Below are 14,445 nucleotides of genomic sequence, written 5' to 3' on the forward strand. Positions count from 1 at the left end.
TGTGAAAGAGAGATGAGAGAAAATGACAGGCTGCAGCAGCGTGAGCAAGCCAAGTGCCTTTGCCCTGAATATGGATTACTGGTCAATGCGTGAAGAGGTCACATATCGCTTACACCAAGGGAAGCGATCAAGCCACTCAGGAAATTCATCAGCTCTTTCTTGTGGCCGCTATCAGTGCAGAAGAGTTTCACCAGCTCCCTAAAAAGGCAAGGAGAAAGTTCAGGAATTTGATTTTTTTTTTAGCAGCTTGGTCTCTGGAGCGTTCAGAACTGGCTTGGTTTACATATTCACATCTCCCACACAAAAATTTGTTCTAATCACAAACCTGCAAATATCTAGCTTGGCTGTGAGGTGATCTTTTTGGATGCATAACTCCTTCTTATCTGTCAGGAGACAGATGACATCTCTCGTCTCCACCACGGGATCAGAGTCATCCACGTCCAGCTGGTAGCGGATATACAGTTTACCCACCTGTAAATAGCCACAGATGAACTAGTTATCCACTGTAAATAATGTTTAAGATTTCTACAAATCTCAATTCCAATGAGCATTTGACGACCAAATCATCACATATTTAACAATCTAGCCACTTGTCACGTGTGATGTCATTTACCGTTATGGTACGTCAATTCCATCACACATAATGTTTACTTCAATTGCATTTAGGGCTGCAGCTATCGATTATTAAAGTAACCGATTAATCTATCAACTAGTTAGTTCAAATGATCGAGTCATCGGATTAGAAACGTTTAATGTGTTGCAAAAAAATTTGGGAGATGTAAAACAAATGCTAGCTAAGATTACACTTTCAAAAGAGCATTAAATGCGAATAAAAAATAAAATTCCTGAGTTTTTTTTTTTTTAACTATGTAGAATTGCACTTTCATTGAGCTTCATACACGAAGATTGAGGGGGGTGCATAGCCCCGCCTGGTGGCCGAAAATGTCATTGCATATAATTGACTCCAATATACGAATTCTAAATTGAGACTTTGCTGGTAAAATGTTGTCTATCGAAGTATAACTGCGTTTCAGGGTCATCAACATTTTTGCCCCGCCCCACCACAAAATTCAAACTCCGTCTATGCTGAGCTTAGCCTCAAACGATATCAAAAAAATAATAAATGGATCGAAGTACAACGGAAAAACAATTGGCTAACTTGCATAGATAATCCGTTAGCCTAAATGCTATAAAATGCTAACTTTTTTTTTTTTTTTTTTACAATGCTTTTAACAAATCGTTCAAACACATATTCCCACAATAAACACAAAATATACCTCTAAACTAAATTACAAATGCATAAACAATCATATTAGCTCAAACAAAAACTTGCAACCTAATGTTGGTCTTAACAGGGAGCAGATGGATTCAGCCATGAGTTATATCATATTCACTGTTGCCATTAGAGAGTAGTATATCCATCCAAATGAATAAAACTAAATGCAAACAATTTCATAACAAACCATTACAACGTCACGCTAAATAAACGAGTCCTCGAAGCAGCAAAATTTGATTCTAAGCTTTTTTTGAATTGAATTCCTCGATAAATCGTTGCAGTACTAAAAATCTGCTCTGATTTTACTCTTCTCAAACATCAGAACAAAGCGAAATTTTTTGTTTTGTTTTTTTTGGGTTAAGTTCCGCCCCTGTAATAAACATAAACGTAACTATTAACAATATCAATCAGCGTTGTTTTTGGCAGACCTTTTAATTTTCTTCTTAGTTTTAGTCTTTTGGATGACAATACTTATTAGTCATAGTCATATTTTAGTCATCTCAAAATGTGTTTGTCTTCGTATAGTTTTTGTTGATGAAAACTCAAGACTAATTTCGTCTAGTTTTAGTCGACGTTTAATAAAAAAATTTTCGTCTGTAAAATGAAAAAAACAAATTATACCCACCAGGACGCCACGAACTGTCTGTAAAAAAGTTGTCTGAGAGTTTAAGAAGATGATCGCCGTTAGCATTAGCCTGATGCTAACGCGAATGTGAATGCTGTGCTAACGCTACGAGTTACACTTAGTGTGTGATGATCATTCAGCAGAGTTTAGGAGGACGATCGCCGTTAGCAATAGCCTGATGCTAACGCGAATATGAATGCTTTGCTAACGCTACGAGTTACATTTAGTATGAGATGATCACTCCGCACAGAGCTCTAAAGGCTAAAGCAACATTGCATTTCTTGCCATAAAAGAAGACTAATCTTAGTGCATCTCAAAACAGGCAATGGGAAGACTTGAGAGGACACTAGTGGGGCAGCATGTCACATGAGTGACACAACCAGACACACATTGTGAACATGTGACAAAAACTATGGCGCATTTTCGTCTCTTTCACGTCTCGTCAGATGAAAAATGGCATTCGTGTCGTCACGTTTTAGTCTCCCAATAAACGTTAGTAGCTCGTTGTCGTCTCGTCATCGTCATGCAAAAATTGTTCATCAACGAAATATTTTCGTTATAGCCGTCGTTGACGAAAACAACACTGATATCAATAAAAGCCAAATAATCTTGACGAATGCGTCATGTCCATCAGCAGCATGCTTAATTCTGAATGGGTCAAAGTAAACGTGTTTACAGCCCAGTACAAACATTGAATTTAACAGATAAACAGACAATTATTTTCCGAAACCGAAATATCCTTGACTACAAAAAATGATGTTGTTTTATTTCTTCTTTTGTTATCCCCTTCGCAACATTTTGGGAAGCTTCAAGGATGCTGACAGACCTGTGCAAATTTAAGTCGCTTGATCTTTCCTGCGATGTCGTCCTCAATCAGTTCTGCATAAATATTAACTAGCTCCTCATGGTGGTACAGGAACTTCTGGACGTGGGGGATTAGCGATCGCACCATGGCCTGCATGGGTGCGCAAGGTCTCCAGTTCTCAGTGAGGGATTCCGTCTTGACACACTGAGATAGCAGACGGATACCGCAGATGTTCATGAATTCCAATCTGTCAGTCTCATTGAAGGCAGGAATGGACGCATCTCCTGGCGCTTTCCTCCCTGGCAGCCAGAAAATAAAGGTCAAATGTATTATTTAATAATATAGCCATAGATAATAACTAGAGATGTGTGGTTGCAGACAACGACACTGGATAAAATTGATTATTAAATTATAAATGTTTTGTTCTTATATATATATTTTTTTAAATGTATTCAGTACATTAGAAAACAACCATTTGATTACACCGAAAAGTATTTTAGAAAACACAAAATCTTGTTTCCAATGGAGAACAAGACACCCATGGCAGGGTCCTCGAGGGTGCATGGGAGTTCGCCCAAAAGATCTACATTTGTTTTGTGGATGTGGAGAAAGTGTTCGACCGTGTCCCTTAGGGCAGGGGTGGGTAAACTATTCCACAAAGGGCCGCAGTGGGTGCGTTTTTTTGTTGCAACCCATCAAGAAGACAGCTTTTCACCAATCTGGTGTCTTACAAGTGCAATCAGTTGATTGCAGTCAGGTGTTTCACGATTTCCCTGACCTCTCATTGGTTAAACTGCTTGTGCTGGATCAGTTGTACAAAAGACCAGGAACCACTGCTGCCCTTGAGGACCGGTTTGCCCACCTCTGCCTTAGGGAGTCCTGTGAGGTGTGCTCAGGGAGTACGGGGTACCGAGCCCCCTTATGAGGGCTGTTCGGTCCCTGTACGACCAGATCCAGAGTTTGGTCCGAATTGCCGGCAGTAAGTCGGATTTGTTCCAAGTGACTAACCCTTTGTCACAGATTCTGTTCATAGCTTTTATGAACAGAATTTGTAGGCGCAGCTAAAGATCAGCACCTCCAAATTCGAGACCATGGTCCTCAGTTGGAAAAGGGTGGCGTGCCTTCTCCAGATCGCGGATGAGATCCTGCCCCAAATTGAGGAGTTCAAGTCTCTTGGGGTCTTGTCCACAAGTGAGGGTAGGAAGGAGCGGGAGATTGACAGGCGGATCGGTACAGCGTCTGCAGTCATGCGGAACTGAGCCAAAAGGCAAAGCTCTCGATTTACCAGTTAATCTACGTTCCTACCCTCATCTTGGTCACGAGCTGTGGGACGTGACCGAAAGAACAAGATCACGGATACAAGCGGCCGAAATGAGTTTCCTCCGCAGAGTGTCCGGGCTCTCCCTTAAAATTAGTGAGAGAAGCTCGGTCATCCGGGAGGGACTAATCCTCCACGTTGAGAGGAGGCACCAAAGGTGGGTCGAGCATCTGGTTCTAATACTTCCTGGACGCCTCTCTGGAGAGGTGTTCCGGGCATGTCCAACAGGCGGGAGGCCCCGGGGACGAGCCAGGACAAGCTAGAGAGACTATGTCTCACAGCTGGCTTGGGAACACCTTGGGGTCCCACCCAGAGGAGCTGGTTGAAGTGGCTGGAGAGAAAGACGTCTAGGGTTTCCCTGCTAAAGCTGCTGCCCTGTGACCCGACCCCGGATGAAGTGGTAGATAATGGATGGATGCACATGCGGGTCATTTTATTCCGCGCGATTTTGTGACGTGTCTATGATTGGTCTTCTACACATGCGTGACACTTTTCGGGCCGAAACCGAAACGTAAAGAAGATAGCTTAGCTTCTCTTATCCTGACGTTATACTCCTGCTTTGGGTATCTATGCCTTGGATGGCCAAATGTACACAAATGTAGTGAACTTGCACCTCAGGTACATGTGTCATCCAATGTCAGCTCTCATTTAAAGTTAATGTATACAGTTGCAGCAATGCTACAAGCTCAAAGTTCTTGGAGCTAACAAACATCTGATGATGCAGAAGCTTACCATACAAGCCAGTACTTTTCCGTGGTGTGCTCTTCTTTTCTGCTGGTGGCAAGTTCAGCAGGCAGACTTCTTTGTGAGTTTTAAAGATCTTCTCCAGCTCTTTATTGTCAGCTATCATGGGTTTACGTGCCAGGCTCACCCAGCTGTTCTCCTTCGTGGGGAAGACCTTCTTGTCTAATACCATACCTAAATAAGAGCCCAGACAGTGTTAATGTACATTAATGTACAAGAAGATTTTACTTTGGGCTAAAATTGATCATACCTTATTACAGTGGAATTATATTTTCCTACAATGTGAGAGAGTCACTGAAGAAAAGACATAAATGAAGGGTCCACTAACCTTTCAAAGTGGAACAGTAATTTCGATCGAGTATGGACTGGGGCATTTCCTCATGCTCGGCAGACACTTGAATTTTACACTTGTCAGCTGTCAGACATAGAGAAATTATTATCGATTAAAACATACCACAATAGGTCAAAAATAACAACTGTCCCCATCGCTACGGACACTGTCAAAATCAGTCTTCTCGTCCTTGTCTCTTGCCTTTGACTCATTCAATTTCCCATACTTTTTATATTAGCACCTGGGCCTCAATCCTGTCCCAGTATGACATGGTGTCCCTCAAGGCTCTGTGCTCGAGCCCCTTGTCTTCACTATCTAATTTTATAATACCACAGCCTCAACATCCACTACCATGCTATCCGTCAACAAATATGCCTTTTTTAATTAAAAAACATTACAAGAGTTCATTTCTCCCGCTCTGATTCTGTTGCTGAGACCCCCATTAACGCGTTTGTTATATTCTGCTTAGACAACTGTCTGGGTCAGGGTATAGGCAAGGTAGCCTTTTGCCTAGAGCGCTACCTAGTGGCGAGGGCGCTGAATTGCTTTGGGGAAACTGAAATACCCTGAAAAAAATTCTCTCGCTTTGCTTCCAGAACGTTTTCGAAAATATCTAGTTTCTCTGGAAATACTCCAACAAAAACTCAAAAATCTTACCAAGCGTGGCGTAGAGCACAGACACATCCTGGAGAACTTCAGCAGTTGGAATGGAAGATGATGAAGCGATCATTTCCAATAGAGATACATATTGGTTCATGTTGGGGCTGGTATCCACATTCAGCAGCTGATAAAATATTTTTAGAGCAGATTTATATAAAAGGAGTCAATAACAGTAGTAGCTTTAAAGTGTAAGTTTAGAGTTTCTGACATTAGGGTTTAATCTTCGCGTTAGCGGGGGTTAAATTAGTCCGTGGAGTTGATTTCAACAAATTTCGTGGAGTTTGTCAGTTATTTATTACAGTTTTTCTCAATTGCTTTGGTACGTTTCTCAGATCAGAATTGAAAATCTAAAAACTACTTGTTCAATCCTCACAACTAAAGATGTCCCGATCGATCGGGATGCCGTTCGAATGGGTCCGATCACGTCATTTTCAAAGTATCGGAATCGGCAAAAAAATATCGGGCATGCCTTTTTTTAATATATATATATATTTTTTTAATTAAATCGTTTTGTAATGGTATTTAACGTTACAGACAAAATGTCTTTCACTCATCTAGTCTTTAGTTTTGGCTTAAAGTAGGGCTATCAAATTTATCATGTTAACGGTGGTAATTATTATTTTTTTTTAATTAATCACGTTTAAATATTTAACGTAATTATAATCGCGCCGATTTACCTTTATATAGAACTAAAAGGTAGCGTAAAATGAGTAGAGTGAATTTTGGCAGTCTTTGGAGCCTTTTTTAATTGGCTTAAGCCTTAAAATCCTTCTCTCATCATTTACAAATATCGTGGGAAAGCAATGTGGGGAAAAAAAGATAGTAGTTGATCTTTTTCTTAACACCCAATGTTATTTCCCAACACAGAGAAGATATATCAATTGGTGCCAATATGCACAGTCATGGTTGCACTTCCCATCATGCATTTGGGCATGGCTACAGTATCATTTACTGAAAGCTCAACAAATACACTAGATGGCAATATTTAGTCACAATATACAAAGTCACAGGTCTTTCTATCCCTGGATCCCTCTCACAGAAAGAATGTTAATAATGTAAATGCCATCTTGAGGATTTATTGTCATAATAAACAAATACAGTACTTATGTACTGTATGTTGAATGTATATACTCGTCTGAGTTTTATTCATTTTTTCTTAATGCATTGCGAAATGTATATGATCGGGAAAAATTATCGGGAATGATTGGAATTGAATCGGGAGCATAAAAAAGGAATCGGATCGGGAAATATCAGGATCGGCAGATATTCAAACTAAAACGATCAGGATCGGATCGGGAGCAAAAAAACATGATCGGAACAACCCTACTCGCAACATGTCGCACAACTAACAACATGGACTACCTAAAAAAGCCAGTTTTTTTGTGCAAAATACTTAGTCTATCGCTCAAAATTAAGTTTCTGTGTCAATGAACATGTCAGTGCGGTCAGAATGACAAGTCCTTGTTTTGTTGTGTACAGACAAGACACTCAAATTGCTTAGTCATGCTCTCTATTGAACAGTTACTCTGGTTACTCTCAGTTACTCTGGTTACTCTCAGTGGTAATCTGGCTCTGATGCTGAAGATGGTGTACGTAAGTTTTGATTGATTGCAAGAGACTGAACAAGATTCAGTTTACACTGTTTTTACAATTTCTTGATAGACCATGTCACTGAGATACAGAGAGCAAAAGACGGAACTGAGTATCAAAAAAAACAAAAACAAAATCAAATTCCAGCCTGTGCAGGCATTGCTGTAATGTCACTGCATGCTGCATTCTTGGCATTCAGAAGAGTCATCTGAGTGTGAGGTTGGCGAACATACAATTGCCATCTCCATGCGGAGAAATTTTCTTCTATGGGATTGAGGAATGGGGAATATGGTGGGAGGAACTCCATTACAATTTGCAAACCATTCCCTGATTATGTTGGAGTGGTGGAAACCCACATTGGTATGCATTGCTGTCTTTAGGTCATGCCACAGCATCTCAATGGGGTTCAAGTCAGAACTTTGACTAAGCCACTCCAGAACATGTATTTTGTTCTTCTGAAACCACTCTGAAGTTGATTTACTTCAGTGTTTTGGATCATCGTCTTGTTGCAGCATCCATCCTCTTATTTACCTTCAACTGTCTGACAGACGGCCTTAGTGTTTCGTGAAAAAACATCCTGATAAACTTTTGAATTCATTCTTCCATTAATGATTGCAAGTTGTCAAGGCCCTGAGGCGTCAAAACAGCCCCAAATCATGATGCTCTCTCCACCATGCTTCACGGTGGGGATGAGGTGTTGATGTTGGTGGGTTGTTCCATTTTTCCTTCACACATGACGTTGTGTGTTAGTCCCAAAAAAAAAATCAATTTTGGTTTCATCAGTCCACAAAATATTTTGCCAAAACTTCTGTGGAGTGTCCAAGTGCCTTTTAGCGAACATTAAAAGAGGAACAATGTTTTTTTAGACAGCAGTAGCTTCCTCCGTAGAGTCCTCCCATGAACACCATTCTTGGCTATAGTTTTACATGTAGTTTATGTTTGCACAGAGATATTGGACTGTGCCAGTGATTTCTGTAAGTCTTTATCAGACACTCTAGGGTTCTTTTTTACCTCTCTGAGTATTCTGCTCTGAACTCTTCTCGTCATCTTTGGTGGACAGCCACTCCTTGGGAGAGAAGCAACTGTGCCAAACTCTCTCCATTTGGAGAAAACTTCTCTTACTGTCAACTGATGAACATCAAGACTTTCAGAGATGTTTTCTGTATCATTTCCCAGCTTTATACAAATCCACAATCCTTGATCGCAGGTCTTCAGACAGCTCTTTTGACCGAGCCATGATGGACATCAGACAATGTTTCTCATCAAGACAATTCTTTCCAGGTGTTTGTTTTATAGTGGGCAGGGCAGCTTTAACCCACTCATCCGTGATTGGGCACACACCTGACTTAAATTGTTTGGTAAAAAATGGTTTCAATTGCTCTTTAAGTCTCCTTAGGTAGAGGGTTCACTGACTTATTTTTCCCCCTTCTGTCATTGTTTGCATGCTATTCTCATTAAAATATGAAAACCTATAAATGTTTGGGTGGTTTTAGCTGAAGCAGACGCTGTATTTTCATCTGTGTGAGTTTGTCAAAGTCAGATCACATTTGATGGTGATTTTATGCAGAAATGTGAGGAATTCCAAAAGGTTCAGAGACTTTTTCATACCACTGTAAATGTTTTGGGTGGTGAGATTATTCAATAGAGACCCATGATCATCCATTTTGACCATCATGGTTATGGTTATGGTTATGGCATGACAGAGGCAACTGATTAATGTTGGAAACAGCAGAGAATTGTACAAAATTATTTGCAACAACAACTGCAACTTGCCCATAGAAATGAGGAACTGCTTTTTTGATGTGCATGAGATATATGACGTTGCGAGGATTGAACAAGTAGTTTTGAGAATTTCAATTCTAATCTGAGAAACGTACCAAAAGCAATTAAGAAAAACAGTAATTTCAGGGCTCCAGAGTGGCTAAGCTAGCACGAGTCAATGGTCCCTTCCTAGCATCATATAGGGTGGCATACAAGGTTGGTCAGTGCAAAATAACCCCACACCATAGCAAAGGAGTTGATACTGCCTGCAGCAAAAATAACAACTGTCCCCTTGTCCAATGACACTATCGTTTTTCTTCTATTATTTTTTGTTTTTTCAGTCAAATTGTTTGGCATATTGTCCTCATGAGTTAATGTTGCTAATCAGTTTGAATTTATTATAATTTATTGATTTTATTGAATTTTATTTTTCAGTATCAAATGATCGAAAAATATACCTTCAGTGCATTTTTAGTCTGGATGTGACTTTTTTTTTAATTCATGTCAATTGATGCACTTTAAGTCTGTCTGTTACAAACAAAACTGTGTTAACAAAGTTATACTTTATTTTAAGTTGATCTGTATTACTTCTTGTGTTCAATATTAAAAAAGGACAATTCTATTGCGGTGTACTCATCATAATGAGAATTTTATGGACAAATGACACTATTTACAGTAGTGTCAGGAAGTTGGCGGTGTGTAAAATGTTAATGTCTTCATCTGCATAACAGAAAATGATTGAGAAGCACTACATTAAACAATGAAATAAAGCAGCGTACCCTGATAAAGAAGTCTCTCATGCCATCCAGTTTGCTATAAAAAGGAGCCAGGACTTTAGGCTCCTGAACAGAGCTTTCCGGGCCATGTAGCAGCAGTTTGTAGCGCAAAAACATGTGAGTGGGGTCACTCCAGCACACGTCCCTCAAGTGGTAGAAGCGTCCTGAGCACCAGTTATTACTTCGCTTGCGAAAAGCCAAAATTTGGTTAGTGACGATCAATGCATTCAAAGATCAATACATTGGATATGACAGTGACATACTTGCGGTTTTCCAGCTGTATGAATACAACCGGATGATGCTGGAAGAGCTCCTTTAGACTGCTCTGGGCACAGCTTTTGTGCAGATAGTTGTAGATGTTGTGAATATGCTGAATTGTGGATGTGAAATTCGCTCCATCTGATAGATTATCATGGAGCTCTTTTTGATCTGCCGCTGGTTTGACACACCACTGCTTCAAATAGGTAATCAAAGTATCCACGGACACATTTTGTCTTATTCCTAAAAAGGGCACAAAATGTTTAATGATGTCATGTGCATGTGACAAGACTATCTAGGTACTAATTTAGGCAGAGGTTGGTACTCAAGTATGAGTAGTGTTACTTCAAAATAATATTACTCTAGTAAAAGTAGTCATCCAAAAATGTACTCAAGTACAAGTAAAAAAAGTATTTGGTGAAAAGAATACTCAAGTAATGGGTAACATTCTAAGTAACTGCTTACAATGTTTGATTTTTTTTCTCAGCACAAAGTTATCTATATGAGCTGTTATTACTATACTGTACTACAACATATTGCATAACCACATTAAGCCAAAGAAATTACAAAAAAATTGACTCCTGTAAGAGAAAAACATCTACAGAAATGAAGCATAATTCGTCCAAATAGCATTAGGGCCTTCTCGTGGAGAAAACAAAGTTTCTATTAAGAAACTAAAAGGAACACGAACAGGACGTCACAACAAGATGTAAACATGCTAAAACTAATACTAATGCGAAAACTACGCTAACGCTACAAGGTACATTTAGAGTTTAAACATCACTCAATAAACAAATTAAAAGGCTCAAGCATCATTGCATATTCTCTCATGCAAGATAAAAAAATCTTACAATATTTATATATTTATGCTTTATGCTTATGCTTTATATTTATGATATATTAACAGGAAAGCCTGAAGCTTCCTATAGCAGGCTGCCTTCAAGCTGCTACAGTGTCCTTCCGGGATCCTGCTGTCAGTCAACAGCAGCCACGGTTACCCACACAGAGGCCCGATCAAAATCATTTTTTTACTGGGTTATTTTGTTAATCGGCCGAAGGCCGATGTCGGGAAAAACGTCCATATATCGGCTTGAGGTATCGGCCGGCTGATATATCGGGTGACCTCTAGTTAGCACGCATAGGAGCAATGTTGTGACGTAAAATTAGCGTAACTTTGGCTTGAAATATTTACGTAAAATGAACGATAACTGCCCATTTTTTGCTTTTAACCAAGAATGTAGACTGTTTTACGTTCTTAAGTATAAAAAATATGCAATTTAAGCATTTATTTACAAGAATTTTCAACCTTAAAAGCTCTTTGTTTTCGTTGTGGCTGCCATGTTGGATTCCACAATACCGTAACTTTGGCTTGAAATATTTACGTAAAATGGACGATAAGTGCCCGTTTTTTCTTTTTAACCAAGAATCTAGACTGTTTTACGTTCACATGTATAAAAATTCTGCAATTTAAGCATTTATTTACCAAGAATTTTCAACTTAAAAAGCTCTGTTTCGTGACAGCCACCATGTTGGATTACACAATACCATAATTTTGGCTTGAAATATTTATATAAAATGAACGATAACCGCCCGTTCTTTAGCTTTTAACCAATAATCTAGAATGTTTTACGTTCATATCTATAAAAATTGCGCAATTTAAACATTTATTTACAATGGCTATTTTCAACGGAAATAGCCATTGTGGCAGTCCCTTTATCATAACAAAGAGCTAACAGACTAGCATCATTCTTTGACAAATTTACGTGAAGTAAATTCAAACTGCCCGTTTTTTTTCTTCTTCTTGCTTTTAACCAAGAATCGAGACTCTTTTACCTCCATACCTATAAAGAATTCAGGGATTTAAGCATTTATTCACAAGAATTTTCACCGGAAAACCTGTTTACATCAGGCGGCTGCTCGCTACATTCACTAACTGAATAGCATTGTACTTCGACATATTTACACAAAAATAAACGCTAACTGCACGTTTGTATGTTTTTTGCTTTTAACCAAGAATCGAGACTTGTTTTACGTCCATATCTGTGAAGAATTCAGGGATTTAAGCATTTAATCATAGACTTTTCAAATTAAAAAGCTCTTTGTTTCGTGATGGCCGCCATGTTGGATTACACAATAACGTAACTTTGTCTTGAAATATTTATGTAAAATAAACGATAACTGCCCGTTTTTTGCTTTTAACCAATAATCTAGATTGTTTTACGTTCATATCTAGAGAAATTGCACGTATTTAAGTTTTTATTTACAAGAATTTTCAACTTAAAAAGCTCTTTGTTTCCTGATGACTGCCATGTTTGATTTTGTAAAAAAAATTAAGTTGCTATTTCTGGCAAAAAACTTATATGTTAAATATTGCTATTGATCCTGAAAATATAGGTGATTATCCCTGCATTTGGTGATTTTTGTGCATCTAGCATAAAATCTGAGAATTTTATAGCTATTTTAAGTTTTGTTATACTTATATAAAAAATAATTAATCAGGATTTTATTGTGGAACGACTTTGAATTTTTTGATGCCACTGCTCATGGAGACTCATATATACCTACGGAAGGTGCCTGTTTTGGTTTTTGAAAATAGGCCCCCTACGGATCGGCCCCGAGTCCCTTCAACTGATAGTGAAGTCTGTGTTGATCCGACTCGTATATAATGGTGACAGATCCACAACAGATTCTTACCTAGAGCTTGGCTGAACTCGCTCGGATTCATGTTGACATAATAGACATGTGTCCCGAGCAAGTTGGCGATCTCAGGTTCGTTCAGGTAGACCGTGTTTGGACAGAGGTACCGAATCTCTTCCTTTCCACTTTCTTGTGGGCGAAAAGCTGGCATCCATTTGAGAGAGCAAAGAAAGTGGTAGAAGGAAGACTTGGTGGTTCTGATTGGCTGTGCATCTCTGTCCATCACCTGGGCGTTGAGGTACTGTGAGTAGCGGTGTCTGGAATAATGAACGAGCAGAGATTTTAAAAGCTTGCGCTATTTCAATCTAAAAACATACTTAGGAGAAGCATGGCTACAAAGTTTAGTGGAAAGGTCAGGTTAAACATTCTGGTTCAGTGATGTTGATGCGTTGCACTGCTTTCCAAAGTGGCAGAACTGTGTGATCAGATTATTCAGCAGAGCATTCAGAATCAAACGCACCAAGAAGTTCCTATTCACGCTTCAATGGGAAATGATTTCATGTGCAATTGACCAGTGTAGTAAATGCAAGTTAGTGCATGTATTCTGAAGGACTGATGCAATAATATTATTGGGTCAAACTTTACCAGCCTGGTAAGTAGAAACTCTTCACCCTGCTATAAGAGTGTGACAATATCTCGATACAGCGATATATCGCGATATTTTGCAACCCGATGGGTTATCGATATGCTCCCGCCAAGTATCGATACTTTTATTTAACATATTGGCCATACAATGGAGTATGGATGCTGTAAACTGCTCAATGTTTGTTGAGCAATTCCTTGGCGGTCCACTAGGGGCGCTCGGGAGTGGCGGTGAGGGTAAAGTGCGCACAAGTTGTCTAGAGAAGAAGAGAGGAAGCTCCAAGTGGGTTGAAAAAATAAAAAAGCTCCGTGAGAACGGTGGAGGAAAAAATGAGAAAAATATTGGTACAAATCACACATGGGGACACATTTTAGATTTTACACCTACAAGAAAGGAAGTAAGGTGAACAAGGACTTTGCTGTATGCAAGAATTGTCTAAGAAAAATAAGTTTCACTGGGAGCTGGTGACGTAGTGGACACCGGAGTTTGTGAGCTTCGCTTTCATCACTTGAGGTAAGAAACTTTTGCAACGTAATTGACTTTTTAATTTACATGTATTATTTTGATGACATTTGGTGTTGAATGATATAAAATAAACCAGGACCCTAAACTGGAGGAAAATGAATATCGAACAAGCCCACATGAATTTACCGATTTATTTGAGAACCAATTTCCATCTAGTTTACTACACAAACTGTTATTACTGTCATTTTGATACAATAAGCTATAAAAATGGTTTGAATAGGTTCCAAGATATATAAAGTGATGTGCATGATAATTAATGTAGCCTACACATTAAAAATAGGTAATTATTGAATTTTTAATTTCTATACATTCAATTCATTTTTTTTTTTTTTTAAATTCAATACTTCCAACACAGAAAAAATCAGGATTTCAACTCAAACGCTATGAAGTAGCTAATATTTTTTGTTTTGTTTTGTTGTTTTTAAGGTGAGGAAGACTGTGACTGAGCAAGTCTGACATCTTAAATGCTGAAGCAGATAGCGAACCAAGCAACAAA

General features: G+C 38.8%; 1 protein-coding gene across 1 annotated transcript in view; it reads right to left on the reverse strand.

Annotated features, from left to right (window-relative positions):
* Window positions 1-14,445, reverse strand: part of wu:fj29h11 (uncharacterized) — a 101,897-nt gene that overhangs the window by 12,929 nt on the left and 74,523 nt on the right. Inside the window, exons 34-42 of the mRNA XM_057826172.1 lie at window positions 12,839-13,098; window positions 10,150-10,387; window positions 9,890-10,067; window positions 5,757-5,883; window positions 5,097-5,183; window positions 4,757-4,942; window positions 2,728-3,005; window positions 326-471; window positions 114-198 (exon numbers count right to left, since the gene is read on the reverse strand). Of these exons, the coding sequence (XP_057682155.1) occupies window positions 114-198; window positions 326-471; window positions 2,728-3,005; window positions 4,757-4,942; window positions 5,097-5,183; window positions 5,757-5,883; window positions 9,890-10,067; window positions 10,150-10,387; window positions 12,839-13,098 (1,585 nt within the window). The remainder of the gene's footprint in view (window positions 1-113; window positions 199-325; window positions 472-2,727; window positions 3,006-4,756; window positions 4,943-5,096; window positions 5,184-5,756; window positions 5,884-9,889; window positions 10,068-10,149; window positions 10,388-12,838; window positions 13,099-14,445) is intronic.

This window comes from Corythoichthys intestinalis, chromosome 21 (assembly GCF_030265065.1).
Source record: "Corythoichthys intestinalis isolate RoL2023-P3 chromosome 21, ASM3026506v1, whole genome shotgun sequence".
Lineage (NCBI taxonomy): Eukaryota > Metazoa > Chordata > Actinopteri > Syngnathiformes > Syngnathidae > Corythoichthys > Corythoichthys intestinalis.